The sequence below is a fragment of the Magnolia sinica genome, chromosome 2 (assembly GCF_029962835.1).
Source record: "Magnolia sinica isolate HGM2019 chromosome 2, MsV1, whole genome shotgun sequence".
NCBI lineage: Eukaryota > Viridiplantae > Streptophyta > Magnoliopsida > Magnoliales > Magnoliaceae > Magnolia > Magnolia sinica.
The window spans coordinates 96,501,199-96,520,073 of NC_080574.1; the positions used below are offsets into that span (position 1 = coordinate 96,501,199).

The 18,875-nt window shown below is 40.2% G+C and overlaps 1 protein-coding gene across 1 annotated transcript in view; it reads right to left on the reverse strand.

Moving 5' to 3' along the window:
• Positions 1-18,875, reverse strand: part of LOC131237287 (protein PSK SIMULATOR 2-like) — a 58,963-nt gene that overhangs the window by 25,474 nt on the left and 14,614 nt on the right. Inside the window, exons 6-8 of the mRNA XM_058234984.1 lie at positions 12,779-12,876; positions 12,157-12,238; positions 886-998 (exon numbers count right to left, since the gene is read on the reverse strand). Coding sequence (XP_058090967.1) covers positions 886-998; positions 12,157-12,238; positions 12,779-12,876 — 293 coding nt within the window. The remainder of the gene's footprint in view (positions 1-885; positions 999-12,156; positions 12,239-12,778; positions 12,877-18,875) is intronic.

Below are 18,875 nucleotides of genomic sequence, written 5' to 3' on the forward strand. Positions count from 1 at the left end.
ACTACTCATGGAATTTTTGAAAGGGCTCTCGTTTGAGTTGGGAGATGGATCTTGGATAAGATTTTTTGGAAGATGCATGGCTTGACGATAGAACAATCTACTTGGAAGGGATGTGAAGATATGGTCCCTATCAATCAAAGGTGTTGAATAGGCTTGAAGAGGGGACTCTTTGGGAAAACAAAGAAAGCATTGTGGAGTTTATCCCTGTTGTCCAGTCTGTGGTCCATATGAGAGAAAAAATATAACCTTTTAAAATAGATCTGAAAGTCCGTACATGATATTTCCTGAGGACAAAAGAGAGCATCCTTTTGGGCTTTTAGGAATACCCCTTTCAAGTGTTGTAAAAGGGAAGATATTACAAGGAACTTGTTTGCCGTCATAGATGCTGGGCAAGGGAGGTGACTCATCATCCCTTTCCTCCCTTTTTTCTACTTTCTTTTATTTGGTATAAGGAAACTAAATTGTTATCATTGAAAACAAAAGTGTGTGGGGTTGCTTCATGCTTAATGGTTTGCCCAACAACTACTCCTTCATGACACTACTTTGCTTGCTCGCCTTTTGGGGTGCGAGTGTAATACTTGGACTGGGGTTACTATTGAATGGAACCATGTTGGTACATGAGTCATGTCAGTATAAGCCTTTTCCATGACTGGTTCCAAGAGACCAGGTAAAAGACAGATTGATGTCTGGTGGGCAGGCAATCATAGAACTTTTTGCCAATCTACCATTTAAATGCCAACACCAAATGGCTGGGAGAAAGGCTAAGATTATAATAATAATACAATTAACAGTTCATATGATACCATAAATTAACATCATCTCTCCTGGTAAGTGTGAAAACAACCAATCGAGCATTACTAAATGCAAAAAGGATATTATACTTACTATACTGTCAATCTGATTGATGATGTTTGCATAGTGCAATGAAAGTCCAGAAACACCAAGTCTTTGAGAACAGCTAACCGATCCCTCATCAACCGGTTTAGAATCTGCCATAACTTGTTAAACATCATCAGGCATATACATCCAAAGACAATACAAGACATCGGATTAAGATAAAGCAAATACATTGTGAGCCCTAACGCTCAAGGCATACACCCATAACAGTTTCCAAACAATGTGCTTGATCCAATTGAAGAGCATAAACATATGAACTTTTCATTTGCTACTTTATGCATGCATGATCTTTGTCTTGAGATAGTTAAGTTTGTATAAATCATGAACGCACATATTGCTAAAAGCCCTCAAGAATTACATATGAGATTTCAAGTAGAAAACTGAACAGTTCAGCATATATAATTATCGGATGCCAGTTTTGCAGTCAACTCCACTCAACAAGTAATTGACATTCTGGTGTCCACATGAAGCTAACCTACCAAAGAAAATTATGATTGAATGACTGGCAAGTCGTGTTATAGAATACATAAAATAATTTGGTTATAAAAGTTGGCAATCCTTGTTCAAAATTTTGTTTCCTTTTTTTTTTCTTGATCAGGGCCAAAGGGACAGGTCACAAGACAGACTTGCTTTTGTCTCTCCAACATCCAAAAGATTGTTAGTGAGAGTGGGAAGTTGTTGAGGGTTGGGAAGTGCATGCTGGTTAGAGTAAGGATAATGCGGAAAACTTAGTCACTGCTATTATCAAGAGCCTCCGGAAAGGAGTAAATTGGAGTAACCACTTTTTTTTATATAAGATATTGGAGGTCATTATCGACTCAGCAGGAAGGAAGATTTAAGACAATGTCAATGTAGGTTCCCTCTCCATTAGACCATAGGAAACTCAATTTCAATGGTGCTATTGTATCTATTTACCTAACTATTCCACTAATTATTCCTGTAACAAACAAAAAGCCCTAGGAAAATAAAACTCCATCATAAACACACCTAAGACAACCATCTACCTCAGACTCTTAAAATAGTTTTCCAAAACCAAAATCTTCACACCTATAACCTTGCTGGCTTTAACAAGTCAACACACACAGGTGCCTTCATTAGTTTATAAAACAAATAAATTGGTTCATTCAGGAGGGAACAAAGCAACTTCATTAATGACTGGAGCTTTTCACAGCAGGCCGAGAATGTGACTTTGCTGTGTGCAGGAAGCAATCTATGAGACCAAACATGGTAGATCAACAGGTCCAGAGCAGAATCCAGATTGGACAGCACATATGATCAGACTAAGACAATCTTTCTTCTGAGTATCTTTCAAAGGATGCACTTTTCTGAGACTTTGGATCCATTTTGTACAGGCTTGCATCTCAGACCATTGGTTGGTGGCACTGGCACTAATAATCAATGGTAGACTGTCATTTTGTAAAGCCAGGGGGATCTGGCGACAGATCCCCTTGTCAACTGTTGCTGGAACACTCTTCTAAGTGAAAAGAAAGCTCAAACGAATGGCTGCAGACAACTAAAATATGGACTGGATTAAGGCTTAAAGCCTTTTGAACATAAAAAGTAGGCGCTTATGCCATTTAAACCTGAAACTACTTGCGTATGGCATTTCCAGCACTTGTAGGCCTCATACAGGATACATCACTTGTGTGGGGCCTACCATGATGACAGAACACCCTACAATTTGAAATCCATAACTAGTGTGGGGTGCTGGTTTGAACCTGATAGAAGTAAATGAAAACAAAAAAAGGGCTAGGCCTTTCATGTTTTACCATGTCATTTTCTTAGAAAAAGTTCTATATTTTAGGACAAGCTTATATCGTTTTAAATAATTCAATTTTTGGTAGCAATACAATTGTGATTGTTCAATGCCCTTTTAAGTTGTGATGTCTCGTTAACAAACCTGTTGATTGTAATCAACCTCTGTAATAGCCTATTAGATAACGCTTTATTGGAATTGACCTATGTAATAGTCCACTAAATTATGCCTGTGGGAGTTTTATGCTCTCACTGCACATTCCCAGCCCGGATAAAGGAGGGTTGTGTCAGGTCGGCAGACTGTGTCAAACCTGTGCCATGACTTCCAACATAAATCCAAACAATCTGCCATTCCAATGATAAGAGTAGAATGGTAGAAAAGGATTTATGCAGCCGACCCCAATAAGTTGGGAATCTGGGATATGGCTTAGATGATGATGATGACGACAACGACGACTACAATGACGTCTCATTAACAATACACATGGCATACATGCATGCCAATTTGCAATCTTTGACCATCCCAATCATAGAGCCCACCGGCCATTTTGGGTGGAGCATAGCCTAGACTAATACTAATCATCCGAATGTTGCTATCAATGTGCAGTAAAAAATAAAAAATAAAAAATTAATGATTTAGTAGTTTAAATTCAAAGATATATATATATATATATATATATAGATGTTGGGATTATTTTATTAGTGTGTTTTTTGGTATATTCCCCATCCATAATGGAGCTCAAAATTTGCACAATCCATATTGTCGTGCGTGTATGCCACCTAGAGGGTAGAATGAGACGTAACCAATGTTTTCAATATCGACGATATCAGCCGATATATCTCAGGATATATCTTGTATTCCACATGTGCGATACGAAACACACAGGCAGTGCTGACATATCCCACATGTTTGATCTGATGAGCACTTCCAATTTCCGATTCCTTTTTTTTTTTTTTTTTGAAATTATGTTAAGTCAGTGTCAAATGTTTATATATCCATTGATTCTTCATGTTTTGCACAAAAAATCATGGGGTTAGAGCTTTGATTTCGATATTTATTAGTTGTTCATGTTCTCCATTTTTTTTTTCCTTCAAAATTTTCCTTCAACCAGCTGCCAATTGAGACTAATTTGTTTTTAGGAGTATTGGATGAAATGATCATCACATACACTCTAATTTCGAAATTTGAGAGTAGGTGGTCCAATTTGTGGAAAATTAAAAATTTCTCCCAGATTACTTGCAATGTTGCACTCCAAACATGAAATCAAGCATGCATGAGGGCTGATCTATTGATTTGTTACGTCCTTGTCAATTTTTAAAAAATAAAAATTATTTTTACTTAAAATTTATTAAAATATTTTTTTTTTTCAAAATTTCCCTTCAACCAGCTGTCAATTGAGACTAATTTCAAAGTATTTAGGTGTGTTTGATAAAATGATCATCACATACACTCTAAATGTTATGCATTAAATTTGAATATCGTTGCGTTAGTTCAGTCACAAAGCACATAGCTCAGGACCCTAACAAAGGAAACCTATTATGTGCACTTCTTTTTTGAGAGTTATGATTTAAAAGTGTGTATTAAGGTCATTTTTAACAATCCCTGAAGTTTCATTGAAAAATTCAACCATTTTCCCAATGTTTCCCCATGCTTCCCAAAAAGTGCAATAAATTACCCGAAACAAACGATATATCCCGTGCAATAACCAATATGTATATGTATCCTAAGGATGTGATACATAACATGATACCAATATTTCAAAGACTAGACGTAACCACTCACGATACCAATATTTCAAACACTAGACGTAACCACTCAAAGTTAGTGGTAAACTATCACCTGGACACCCTTTTTTTCCTCAACATGCAGGTTATTGCATGACCGTCCATGAGAATTTACATAGCCGCGACACATGCAACATACATGTACCTAAATCCAAACTACTCAACCATGGTTCTGCACATATCATTGTCCCTTTACATTTAAGGTAAGCTATAGTATGTAAAACTAAGCCATAAAAACCTCTTGAACTTGCATCCTCCAAATTTGAATGATTGATAGTGTGTGCAACTGAGGAAGGGGGAGCACAAACCACAAACGTACATGTGGCCCACCCAATAAGTCCACCAGCCTGAAATTTACACCAAAGATCTTCATGTTGGACCCACCTTACGCATGGAATGGATGTCCCACACACATATAGAACTCACAATATACAAAAACATTGTTACGTAATGGTAATCGTGGTTCCCATTACGTGATACCGGCTCACAACACCCAATTTAGAAAAAAATGGCCCGAAACAATGGGCCGATGTAAGGCCCATATCCTAAACCGTACTGTTCCTTAGACTCTCGCGATCCTCCCGATCGAATTTCGGCAACCCGCGACCTTTAGACGGTATTTGCACGCAACCTTAAGTTGCATCCTAAAGATCTGAGTTGACTCAACTCGAAACCTATGCCCTAGCGACCGCGCCGTAGCCACGGTTCCAACACCACGTCTCACGCACCAATGTGATACCTAGGCTAGGAGTAGTGGGCCCGCGTTTATCTTGAGGAAAACGCTGCGCATTGTAAATCCCGAGAGAATCTCTACCCAATCTATCACATCAATCAATCAAGTACAAGTCAAGTGCAACCCATACCTACCCCATCCCTCTCTTACCAACAAGGCATGGCACCCATCCCTCTCTCACCCAAAAGTCAACACAACTCATACCTCTCATGTCATTCTTCTTACACACCCATACCTCTCTCCTTACATCTCCCGTCTTTCACTCATTCCATTCTCTATCATTTTTCCTAGCAACCAAGAGAGAAAAAGACTAAGGACAGAAAAGAGAAAGAACCCAAGTGTATGGCCCACTTCCTACCCCAAATCTCCCATCCCAACCCTTCAACCTTCATCATCCTCCATCAAACAAGAAGCCAAGGAGCTTAGCATTCCAAAGAACCAAGAAGAAGTGGAATCAGTGGGTGTTTATAGGACTAGATTTGTGATTTTGATGATGGGCCAAGTGGGGCCTACCGATTGATGGTATGGATCTCACTTTGGACCTTAGGTGTGGCCGATGGCCCATATGTTCATCCCATAATGGGGCCATTCTCCATGGACCCCATCATGATGCTTATTTTCCTATTGTAAGAAGGTCATCTAGACCTTGATCTTGTGGGTGGGAAAGGGATTTCCACCGTTGATTTTTATGATTTGAGGGTCCACATGTGATGGGACCCATTTAATGTGTGCTTTGTATCTTGTAAAAGGAGCTCATAGTGGCGGAGCTCCCTTCACCACTCGATTTTCTCTCTCCCTATCTCTCTCTTTCCCTATTGATGGCTCACCTTGTCAATACATGGATTTTATCCACGCTGTCCAACCAAGTGGAGCAAATTGAGGCCCACATTGCAGCCGCCTTGCTGCCTGTTTTTAAACAGGCCTAGATGAAGGGAAAACACAAATATCAGCTTGGTTCGTAGGGTGGCCCGCCCATGTGGATCCCACCTATCCACGTTGTCCGTTCTCGGACAAACCTGGATGAAGTGAAATTACAGATATCAGCTTGATCCAACTCTAGTGGGCCACTCAGGTGGACCCCACCATGATCTATGTATCATATCTAGACTGTCCAGAGCGTCCAGCATGCTTGAATGGTAGGAACCTCTATAGCAGCTGGGTCTCCCAGCTGGTGGGCCACCCACGTGGCTCCACCTGATGTATATGTTTTATCCTGCACCGTCCAGTACGCTGGACAGTGGGACCCCACCATGATGTCAGTGTTCTATGCATGTCGTCCTGTACAGGGACGCGGAACCCCACCTTGTTGTATCTATGGGTTACATCCAGACCGTCCATCCAGCTTTCCAGATCATTTAGGGCCTGAGCCAGATGGGCCAGGTGCTGCTGGACGGCCTGCTGTCCAGTAGCAGGCCCTGGCGTGAAGGCAAAACACAAATATCTATTTGATTCAGAGCTGGTGGGCCACACTGACGTGGACCCCACCTTGCTATATGTGGTCCACAACCACACCGTCCACCCAGTTTTCAGATCATTTCAGGGCATGGGCCCGGATTTTGGACAGTCACAGCAGCAGGGGGTGGCTGACCGCTGGCCCACCTTGTTGTATCTAGTTGGCCGCTCGGCCCACCTGATTTCATGGGGAATTGAGGTCGGCCCATCTCCTGGGTGGTCCGCACCCAAGCAGGGCCCACCATGATGTAGGAATCCCACCTCTATAGTCGTTGGGGCTGACCTCAACAATCAGCAGACTCACCTGCTGCTGGACCAGCGTCCAACAGCAACTGGGCTGAAATCCACCTCACGTATGTGTTGTATGACCCTGTTGTCCATAGCGGGGCCCAATTGCTGAGGTGTGAGGCCCACCAGGAGTATGTATTTCAGTCGGGCCATCGATCAGGGGGCCGTCCAGTAGGCAGCCACCAGGCGATATGTTTTGTTACCCATCGTTGTGGGGCCCATTGATATCGTGTGGGGCCCCCAACACCATTATGTATGTGTTGTATACGCAGCGCCCATCCATTTTACCAGTCCTTTAGGGCTGTGGACCCCATTATCTTGTGAGATCCACCATGATATATGTGTTATATACACACTGTCCATCCATTATAAGGACCATGGGCTGTCTTATGCAAGCCCACTATGATGTATGTGTTACACACACTATCCACCCATTTTTCCTAGGCCATGGGGTGTTTCATGAGGCCCACCATAGTGTATGTACTATAAAGTACGTTGGCCATCCGTTTTCCAGATAGTACAGGGCCATGGGCCCCATTATGAGATGGATTCTAATCCCAAGTAGACCACACCTTAGGAGCAATGGTGGTTAAAGGTCCACTATTGTAAACCTTCCTAGGGCCCATTGAAAGCCCACTCCCCATCTTCCTTGCTGGGCTATCCCAAATCATTGGACCCCCATTGGTATTAGTATGACCCATCTATTCATATTGGGCTAACCCCAAAATGTTGGGCCCCCATTGATGCTAGCCCACCTTGTGCTTGTCGGGCCCCATTGGAAGCCCAGCCAGCTATATGATAGGGTGGGTGAGGAAGCCCATTTGTTGTATGATTCACCCCTTGTCATAGATGGAAGAATATGTGGTATCAGATTTTGTATATCCACTATTGAACCCTACCGTGATATATGAACTAGATCCGTCGTCCTTCCATGGACCCCACCAGGCGTTCAGGCCGATTGTTGCCTCCTATGTTTGATAGCATGCTAGCGTACTTAGTCTAGTAGAACATGTTTAGTATTACATCATAATACATGCCCATACTCATCATTTGTATGTCTGTTATGAGAAATGATCGATCATAGCACATGCCATTAGGCTGATTGTTTATGGGACTCCCTGAGAGACGGAGTTGCCCCACATGAGCGGGCGGTACGCGCAGGATTGGTGCATGACTGGATAGTATAACTCATGCATCTTGCATTTGTGTGATATGACCACTATACACCCTAGTGATATCAGGGCTGTGGCCTCCACAGACATATCGTGGATGGTCAGATTGGATACCGAAAATATTGGTTACTCCAACGTCGAGACCGAGTGGATACATGAGTGCCCGATTGCCGAATACCAGTAAGCCGCATCTCGCATTATATCGTGGTCGGTTGGAAAGGGGTGTGGCCTTATCCGCCCGAGGTAAAGCTAGGCTGAGTTTGACCAGCTCAGAAATAAGTCCACTACTGACGAGTCGGGTAGATATTAGCTGACTACTGGCCAGGCGGGTAGTGAGGTCTCTTACACTCATTTAGATGCGCGCCTAGGAGAGGGGCAGTCCATGTGGAGCGCACTAGACCCCGGTGATATTTCAGAGATGAGCAATATTGATATGTGGATTTAGACGATGATTAGTATGCTTGAGTTGCATCTCGCACATGACATTTGGCCATGTAGGCCTTTCATCGCATAGCCTTGGTACGGCTGATAGCATTCATGGACTTACCAGCATGTTTCCGCATTACTCCGATATTACGTACTTAGTATATACCTTACACATACACTTACACCACCCTCTAAGCTTTCTATAAGCTTATGCGCGACCGTTGCGTGCAAGTGACGCAAGGACATAGTTGTGCTGTGACAGGAGCGTGCAGTCAATTCTTTTGAAGTTTTCATTATTCTTGTATTTCCCTTTCTGCATTGTACTCAAATGATTTATTGTAGTGGATGTGTGGTGATGTTATTTTGTGACATGGTTATGCTTGTGGTTATGCTCCATTACATATATATATATATATATATATAAACTGAAAATCCTCCTTGTAGGATCCCAGGATCGAAATCTAGCATATGGGTGCTGGGAGCCGAGAATGGGGTACTATGGAGGCCGTCGGCGCTAGATTCGGCAATCGGGAATTCTGTGAGCCCGATTTCCGAGTTTGGGGCGTGATAGCCGATACGGGGCTGATACATTTTCTTCCTTGAACAAAAAATTTCAACCGTTACAGCCCTTACCATAATAGCCATAAGGTTAGCTGTTATGGCCACCATTACCATTATTGAATACCATGATAGCACATGAGCTAGATTTGTGTTTTAAATATTGATGATAGAGGCTAACATATTAGTTTCTCCACAAGTGTGATACAATATATGACTAGAATACTAGTTTCAAAAAAGCATATAACTGGAATACATATTTTATAATATATCATTGATATTTGCCAATGTTCATGATATTGACAATATAGTATTGTATCAGTACACCTCTAGTCATAGAATTGCACTGATTCAATCAAAACTTGCAAAAATAACCATAGATTAAAAATTTTCGGGATTCCCTTTGTAGTTGTGTTTTAACCAATTGTACTGAAATTGCCAAACCCCCTCCACTTTCCATTACAAATCCCACAATACGTGATTATGGGTCACTTGCAATCCAAATCACTATTTTTGCTGATTGGAAATTATGGTTCTTTATTCCTAGTGTAGACTACCTTGTAATGTCAGTCTATATTAAGTACATAAAGATTTATACTTTTGATATATGATTATTGACTCCAATTGAGTTGTTCCGCATCAAAACATGGATTTAGTGGAGAAATCATCATCAGAGAGGGATTCCAAGCCAAAGGTGAGAACAATGCATCTTTTTTGGTTTGAATTTGTTCTATTCAACAAGCTCATAACAAAATGTTTTGAAACCACTTCAATGCATGACTTGGATGCATTGAAATGGATTTCAAGCAAGTAATTGGATTTCCAAAGTGAAATGGAAGAAATTGGGGAAATCTGAATTTTTCTGGTTTTACCATTTATTTTCCCTTAAACAATGGATAAAAGTTATGCATAGTGCTTTCTTTCTTTCTTTCTTTCTTTCTTTTGTAATGATTTGAATTTTCTAATCTTGTGTCTTTTAACATCTCCTGAAGTTTCCCTGAAAATTCCACCATTTTCCTAGAGTTTCACTCAAACTGCGAAACGTCATGCAATGTGTTATATTTCCCAATGTATCACACAATAGTTTCCCCTTCTAGAAGGTGATGATATCATCTCTACTATATATAATGCAAGGAGTGAACGAACATTTTTTCCCATGCAATTAGTCTTAGGAGAGTTGTGGCCTTAGAGATTTTATGGGGACATTAAATGAGATTTTCTAGATAGATAAGGGTATTTGTGGAATTTTGAAAATTTGTATGCTTATAAACTAACAATTTGGATTTATCCATGTAAACAAGTAGCTTGGATTTTACCTATTTTTTACGTGCAGATAGCATTGTATCATGTCCGCATCATTTCCCTCTGGTTTTTTCCCTCCAAAAATCTCTCCCTTCCTCTCTCCACGTGCATTGCACGTGCCACTTCCCCTAGTGTGTGAAAACGATATTTAAAACCTTGAGCTAAAATGCATGTCAAAAGTACATGTAATTAGCAGTAGGTGATTGTTACTCATAAATATCCACATTATACACAGTTTATAACACATCTATATACCTAGAGTAATCATCTTAGAGAAATGCTCTAGTACTCCCAGAGCACTAGAAGTTATAACCTAATCCATTGATCTAGGCAAGTCCAAAGCACATTTCGCAGGCTAACATGCAAACACCACACTGATCTAACAAATATTAACCATTTGATCAATGGCCTTAAATATGGACACTCGAGATTGTTTATGCAAAAATGGTCCAATGATCAATTTGATCCATCCAACATTGTATGAATGATATTATTGATAATATCACCAATATCTAGCAATACACAAAATATCACTAGATATCGGCCACATTCCTTCACTATAAATGCAGAGTATCAAGTATGGTTGACATCGATACAACTTCCATAAGTACCGCAAAATTCGAGAAAAATTGAAAAGTTGGAGAATAAGAAAGTAAACCTTTTCTTTTTTAAAAAATTTTGGCAGATCACTTTCCAGGACTATTTTGACCACTTTCCTTGAATCGTTTGAAATCAAATCTCGGATTTGGAATAGAAAAATTGCAACTCGATGGCAGAAACAGGCAGAAACTTCAAGGTGAGAAAAATATAATTTATTTACAGATGTGATCAGAGATTATCGTGCATTAACATGGATTTGAGGCGAAAATACCAAATGTTGTGGAAGAAAACGAAGGAAATTGGGAAATCCTAATTTTCACCATTTTTACCCCTTAAATTGAGATTGCAAGTAGGGCATTTCATAAATTCATTATGTTTTTTTATGTATTGCGTGTGTTTTATTACTTGCATTTGCATACATGATATATGAATGATATGAACTCACTTTGGATATAATTGCATTGCTTTTCTCTAGCAACACATGGTTTAGGCCTCTATAAAATGGAAACCTATCATGTATAGTTGTTTTTGGCAATATTCCGAGTCCTAAGCGAGTAACATAAGCATTTTAAGATCTCCTGAAGTTCACTAAAAATTCCACCTTTTTTCCTAATGTTTCCCTAAGACAACAATACATTTCCCGGTGTGTACAACATCATAACAATATTGATACATGTTTCCATATCCCAAGTCATTGGTGCATGCAACGACAGCAATCCTCTGAAAGCTGAATGTGCCAATATGGCAGACGTTTACATGAGCCAACCTTTCCATGACATGGGCCATAGTGCTGGATCATTTGGCCCAAAAATCAGCCCTGTTCACTCAAAAGCTGGGAAGCAATATACAAACAAATGGATGGCTAGGAAGACAACAAGTTAGGTCTTCCATTAATTTCATACACTCTAGGTTACCCAAGCAGTCAATAGCCTGATTTTTGGACCTGATGATCTTAGAGGCATGGTCCATCTCAGGGAAGGCTCATATCTCATAAGCATGTGCCCCATTGAAATTGCATCCACATGTACATGAGCAGGCTAGTGCACATGCAGACATTAGCAAATCTGCAGGTTTTTTGATAGACTGCCTCAGACAAAAGAATTACAAATTTGCTAAATCAGTTAAATGAGCATTGCAAAGAAGGATCTGAAAATGAGAAAAGACAATGCAATGGGAATGTTAATCCACCTCTCTGAGTACTTTTACTGCCAAAGATCTCCGCAATCTCTTGATGTAGAAAGGTAACAATGTCGACAAGTTTCTCCATGACCTACAATGAGTTCAAGTCACTAAGATTTTCAGAGCTTCATTAGACGCAAACATGGAATACTACATAGCAGATGTTTGCTAGGCCTACAGACTTATGGAGCCCTGCCCATCCACAAGCAAGCTCGCATTACAATATCGCACATATGTGAGAGATCCAAGCTTTCCATCAGATGACCACACTGTTTACAACTTCTCAACAAAAAATCAGGCCATTTTCCTCCTCAGCTGGACCACATGCAAAACAAACGGATGGCTGAAATGATCTTCTCTAGTCATCCATTTATTTTGTACACTGTGACCCACATGAGAGAAACACTTAATTTTTAGGCTAGAAGATCTAAACAATTTGACCCACCTCATGGAAAGCTCAGATCTCTGCAACTTGAATTTTTCGGTTTTTGTTGATATTTTACATTGTTTCCTATTGTGTGATCCACCGATGAGTGGCTCTCCCTCCCTCTCTCCATATGTGTGTGTGTGAATGCATTCCCTTTTGATGCATCCCGGAAGCAATAGATAACAAGTTATCGTAATCACAGACCTCTTCCAAATTTTTAGACCAAAGAGATTTCTTTCTCAAGCTCCTTACAATCTTTCTTTGGCGTTTTAACTCACTACGTAACATCATGAGACCCTCTCCTGCAAGCAAAAGGAAAAGTTCTTGTTAAACATGATATTATACTAAATATGTCAGCAAAGTATAGACAAAAACTTAAACCAAAAGAAAGTTTCAACAAACCATATGCAGCGAGAATTCCCTGCATGAATGGCATGTGTGTAATTAGAGAATGCAAGTCACAAGCCATTGTCAAATGAATATTGTAAATAAGAAGGCGAATGATAGGGAAAGTTTGACAATAAGCCATGATCCTTTTTATAGACTCAAAAGATATCATGATATCCCTGCCAAAGTACGTAGTTCTTCGAGCGAAGATTCCCCGTGAAAATTTGAGGTACATTATTCACTTCATACAAAATGGGACAATTAAAGTGTGGTGAAAGGTTTTCATGGATTGCTACATGACAACAAGCGGCCTACAAGTTTCTCTTTTGTCCCATTAGGGAGAAAGATTCCGATGAAGCGGAGCAAAGAACTCTTGGAGGGGTTGAAGATTTTAATATTATCTTTATAAGGTAAGCTAGTTGAATCGTGGAAGTTGAGACTTTCAAGGCTCTTCATCTCTAAGGCACACAACATTACTTCTCATTTGGGCTTCCCGCCATTGGTAAGCCTGCTAAGAATTTGTCAGAGAAGGTCGTAGAGAGAATTGAATGAGAACAAGATTTTGTCATTTGGTGGAAGGATTACTCTAGAAGACATGATGATTACAAATGTTTGTGGCATATGACTTCGGGATGCCAAGTTAGTAGATCAATTCTTTATGCCTTGCATCTTTGCTAGTGTTGCATTGGAGAGGTTCTTTGATGTATTCCAGTGTTGTTGGGTGATGTCATCTTTGGTTGCTCCTTTCTTCTTGGAGTAGCATGGGTGGAGTTGGTCTTGAGGATCTTGTGGAAACTCTTATTCTGGGTTTGTAATCAATTTGGGCCGAGAGCAATAATAAATGATATCGTAATTATCAACATAGTCCTGATGAGGTGTTTAGGAAGGCTAAATTGGATATGATTGCTGAGATATGACTCTTAAGCCATTTTGAAACTGTCCCTTTGATTCTTTTGATTCCTTTTGATCTGCTTCGCTGTAATTTGCAGGGCGTTTACTCCTCACCTTCACCCTTGTTTCCTTTAAGAAAATTGTATCACCTTAAAAAACAAAAATCTTTATAAGCTAAGCTAGTAGTCAATGGCATTCCTTTACTGTCATTCTTGAGTATTCAAAAGAAGCATTGATCCATCATGGTAAGCAAATATAAGAGACAAAATATTGGATTCAGTTACAGATCTTAAGGTTTCTATTTATCATTTACCTCTATGGCCAAAGAAGAAGTTGATATCATGCTAGGTAAGGCACCCAAAGACCATTGCCGCAATCTCCACACACCTTTTGTGTACCGTTCTTTCAATGTAGTAGTTTACTTAAAGTTTGCAATGGAAGGGCATTCGTTTTAGGTCCGTCCATTTTCAGGAGATTAGTTTTTGTAGGTAGTAGGGCACCCAACACAACATAGGCAAATATTAGTCTTACCGACTTTTAAGTAGCAAAATTGTTGTGATGCATTAGGGCCAGTTTGGGAGCGTGGATTTGGAACCCCCTGGATTGGAAACCTCCTAGATTTGAAATCCTCCTATTGTGTTTGGCACCCTGGATTCAGAATCCCCTGTAATCCAACAGTAGCTATGCATAGTATATTTACAGGGGTTTGAATTTAATCACTAGATCAACTTTAATATCTCTAATTAGTGTACATATGTAATGTTTGACACAATGGTTGTAATATGCCCATCGAAATATATACTTTGCTTGAAAATGATGAAATTCCAAGTCTCGGATGGGCACAAGCACAAGATCACATCTAAGTGACTAACAAACGATTTTCAACCGTTGATTTACATTTATAATGTTCAGGCAGCGTAGATCATCATATTAAAGTAATTATAGTGACGCAATTGTTAATCTAATTCTTTTGGGATATCATCAGTGGGCAAGGTATTCCGTACCGGTAACGGTGGCTGTAACGGTCACACCATTACCGATATGGGGGCGTAACGGCCGTTATGACCCCCCATAACGGTAAAAAAAAATGCCCGAAAAATTCTGAAAAATTATTAAGAAAATCAAGAATAATGTAAATATTTCAAATATGTATTCATTTTTTGTTTTGAACATGTTTATGGTAGTGTAACGGTCCACTCTTTGGTAAGAGTGTTGTATCGGGCTATCTAGTGAATTGTTTAATATGATTATGTCTCTAATGTTTACACATCACAATAAAGCATTAAAACTAGAAATCAGAAAAATGCATAAATACTGCTTTTTCAATTTTTTGAAAAAAAGGCCCTAAGAGATTCTATCCACTCAAATCACTTCAATCCACAATTTTAATCTTAAAAGCTATAATAAGAGTGGTCGAAATTTGTTATAAAATGATATAGGAGAGTTTTGGAATGAGAAAAGTGAAAAAGAGGAGAAATTTGAATTTAAATAGAAAAAAAAAAAAAAAGGTGACCGTTTTTCGACCATTATGTCCTGTAACAGCCTCTACGGCCACCGTAACGGCTGATACAGTCTCAAAAAACTAACTGCCCATTTTCACTCCCGTATCGCGTAACGGTCATGGCCGTTACCTATATGTATCGGTAGAGCTGGGCATCGGACCGAGTCGGATCGGATTCGGTCCAACTCGACTTGATTCGAAATTTGTAGGGTGCGACCCGAACTCGATCAGAACCGGTACCGGATCTGGATCATCGGAGTCGAACAGACCCGAATTCTGCTAACTTAGAACCGATCCGTGTTCAACCCGGTTAGGAAAACTGGGTCGGATTGGATTGGGAAAGGTTCGAGTCCTTCATTTTTTCAATGGTACGAAAATCACTATTCTCATTGTTTCCTACGATGTGATTTACTTAAAATTTAGTATCAACCCTTAAAATGATATGGAAAAACTGATGGACGGTGTGGATGAACCAAAAAATTCAAAACAGCCCTCACACAAGCTCACACCAGATAGCACGTCTCATGGCTTCTCAAAGAAGTTTCAAGTTGGCTTTCCAAAGAAATTTTAATTTCAAGTACAGTTTTATCAATCACGTATGACAAGCTGACAAAAGAAAAGAAAAGAAAAAAAAAAAACATATAGCTTACCTGACACCAGCTATAAGTAGCTCTAGGCACGTGTCGCTCGAAAACGAGCACTAACGCTCCTCGAGCTCCGAGTTGTACGAACGGCCAGCGGTGGATTAAGCTACTGGAGTGACGTCACCAAGTTATGTGGGCCCACTATGATGTATGTGTTGTATCCACACCGTCCATCCATTTTGAGATATTATTTTAGAATATGAACCATGGAATAAAGTAGATAAAAATTTGTAGTGGACCCCACCACAGAAAACAATGGGGAGAGTGATTCCCACCGTTGAAACTATCCTACGGCCCACCATAATGCTTATTTGAAATCCAACCTGTTCAGGAGTTAAAAAGGGCATGAAAGAAGGGAAAACACAAATATCAGGTTGATCTAACACGCTTACGACTTCTTGAAGTTTTTAATGGTGGGCGTCACTGCCCCGCTGTTTTCTTTGCTGGGTCCACTGGAACTTTGGATTTAACTCATTCTTTAGATTTTGCCCTAAAATGATCTCTCCAAATGGATGGACGGCGTGGATACAATACATACATCATGGTGGGGCCATGTACCTTTGATCTCATTTGAGCCGTTCGTACAACTCAGAACTCGAGGCGCGTGCGCGGTCGTCTTCGCACGACACGTACAGCGTGTCAGCGCAGCTGGCGTGAGGCGGTGAGGGACGCGGATTAGCTACGTTGGAATGGAAGCGGATTGCGTACTGAGTAAGCTCTGTGGGGTCCACCGTTATTAATGTATTTTATCCACTCCGTTCATCCATATTAACAGATAATTTTAGGACTTTAGCCCAAAAAGGAAGCATATAAAAATCTCAAGTGGACCACACCACAGGAAACAGTGTGATTGAACCTCTACCATTGAAAATTTCTTGGAGGCCACGGAAATTTTGGATCAAGCTGATGTTTGTGGTTTCTCTTTATCCGTGATTTTTTAATCTTACCAACGTGTTGGATGACAAATAAACATTACTGTGGGCCTTCAGAAGGTTTCAACGGTGGAAATCATCATTTCACACTGTTTCTTGTGGTATGGTCCACTTGAGCTTTGGATTTACTTCAAATTTGGGATCAACCCTTAAAATTAGCAGGAAAAATTGATGGACGGTGTGGATAAACCACATACATTCACAGTGGGCCCAACTGAGTTTACTCAGTACGAAAAACGTATACAGGTGTAACTCCGTACGCAATCCGATTTCTGAATTCTAATAATCACATATGCAGGTCTTAAGTCCAGCGGGTTGGACCGTAACTTACGGTACAACTAGTAGATAACTTTCAACCCTTCATGTATTTTCAACATCCAAACCATCCAATAGGTTGGCACCAACATGATGATCACCTTATAAGTAAAAATTCCATATCCAATCATCAGGTGGACCACATTTACATTTTTCTATTCATCAATGGCTACACATTGTTCTCATGTGTGGCCCACCTGAGGAGCAGATAGGGTTGATTTCTACACCAGATGAACCCCGTGATGGTTCTAACTTCCAATCTAGTAGATCTGATTATCTGACTTAGGTTAGGATTTGGAACCATTTGGTTATGGACTTAGGGAAAAGGAAAAAAAAAAGAAAAGAAAAGAAAGCGTACCTGTCTTCTTCGAATCAGGGACGACCGAACTTGTTGCCGTGGGGTTAGAAGAAGAGAGGATCGAGGGATAGCAGGACTTATTGCTCTAGGGTTAGAAGAAGAGAGGATTGTTAACGAGTAGGGTCAGAAAGAAAGATGGTAAAAATTCATTCGATGGGTAGGGTAAGAAAGAAAGAGCGGAAAGAAAGAGCGGTAAAAGTACGAAGGTAAAAAACTTAAAAGTTATATACAGGAAGTACCCGTTCCGAATCGGGTAGGATCGGTTCGGGTCGGATCCATTCGGTTCGGGTTTCGGGTCGGGTCTGTTCGGATGGACCACGATCCGGCATCGATCCGAAAGACGATCGGATCTGATTGATCCTACTCAATCCGCACCGATTTAGGCTGTCGATTCGGTTCTGATCGGGTCTGATCGGGTCGGATCCACCGGATCGGGTCAAGAATGCCCAGCTCTATGTATCGGCCTTTACGGGCGTATCATAACGGATACAAAACACCTTGTCAGTAGGCCATGTGCCCAATAGATTAAGAGTCTAGTGACACACATGTTACACATGCAACTCTTGGAAGGATTTTAGATGTAATCCAAGCTTTCACCTTGGATTTCAAACCTCCTCTTTGAGGGGATTTGAAACCCCCAGTTACTTTATGGTGCCAAACATACCAATCCCCTCAAACCCCCGTGCCAAACGACCCCTTAGAACTGTTCTTTTATGCAATTCCAATTTTAATAATCTAGTGATTTAATAAATATTAGGAATCTCCAATGTCGTTCTAAGTAGCCACTCAGACAACAGCAAAAGTAAACAAACATGTGCTTGAGAGTGTTTGCATGTTGCACCCTGTTAAAGAAGGGAGACGCCAACAAAATGGAAGGAAATATTATGCTTCGAATTTTGCATGTCTAACACTTGGAGACATACATGCAACACACAAAACCTTTTTGGCAGTGGCAGGTGTTATGAGAAATATCCAAGGAGAAAATTCAGCACATCTGCACTTGCTTGAAATAAATAAAAAAATATAAAATATAAAAAAAAAAGTAATAATATTGAGTAACCACTCGAAGGTTTTATAACCAAAGCCTTTGAAATGACATAAATTAAACATCCTAAAATATTGATGTGACCAACTACAAAGAACCATAGGACTTCCTTAAATTCTCATTTAGTCAAAAGGAAAAAAGAAAAAGGATGATGAAAGGAAAACCATAGATTCTTGCACTAATTCTAGTCGCACAAAGCATTAAGTGGCACAAATTCAGGTGTGGGTG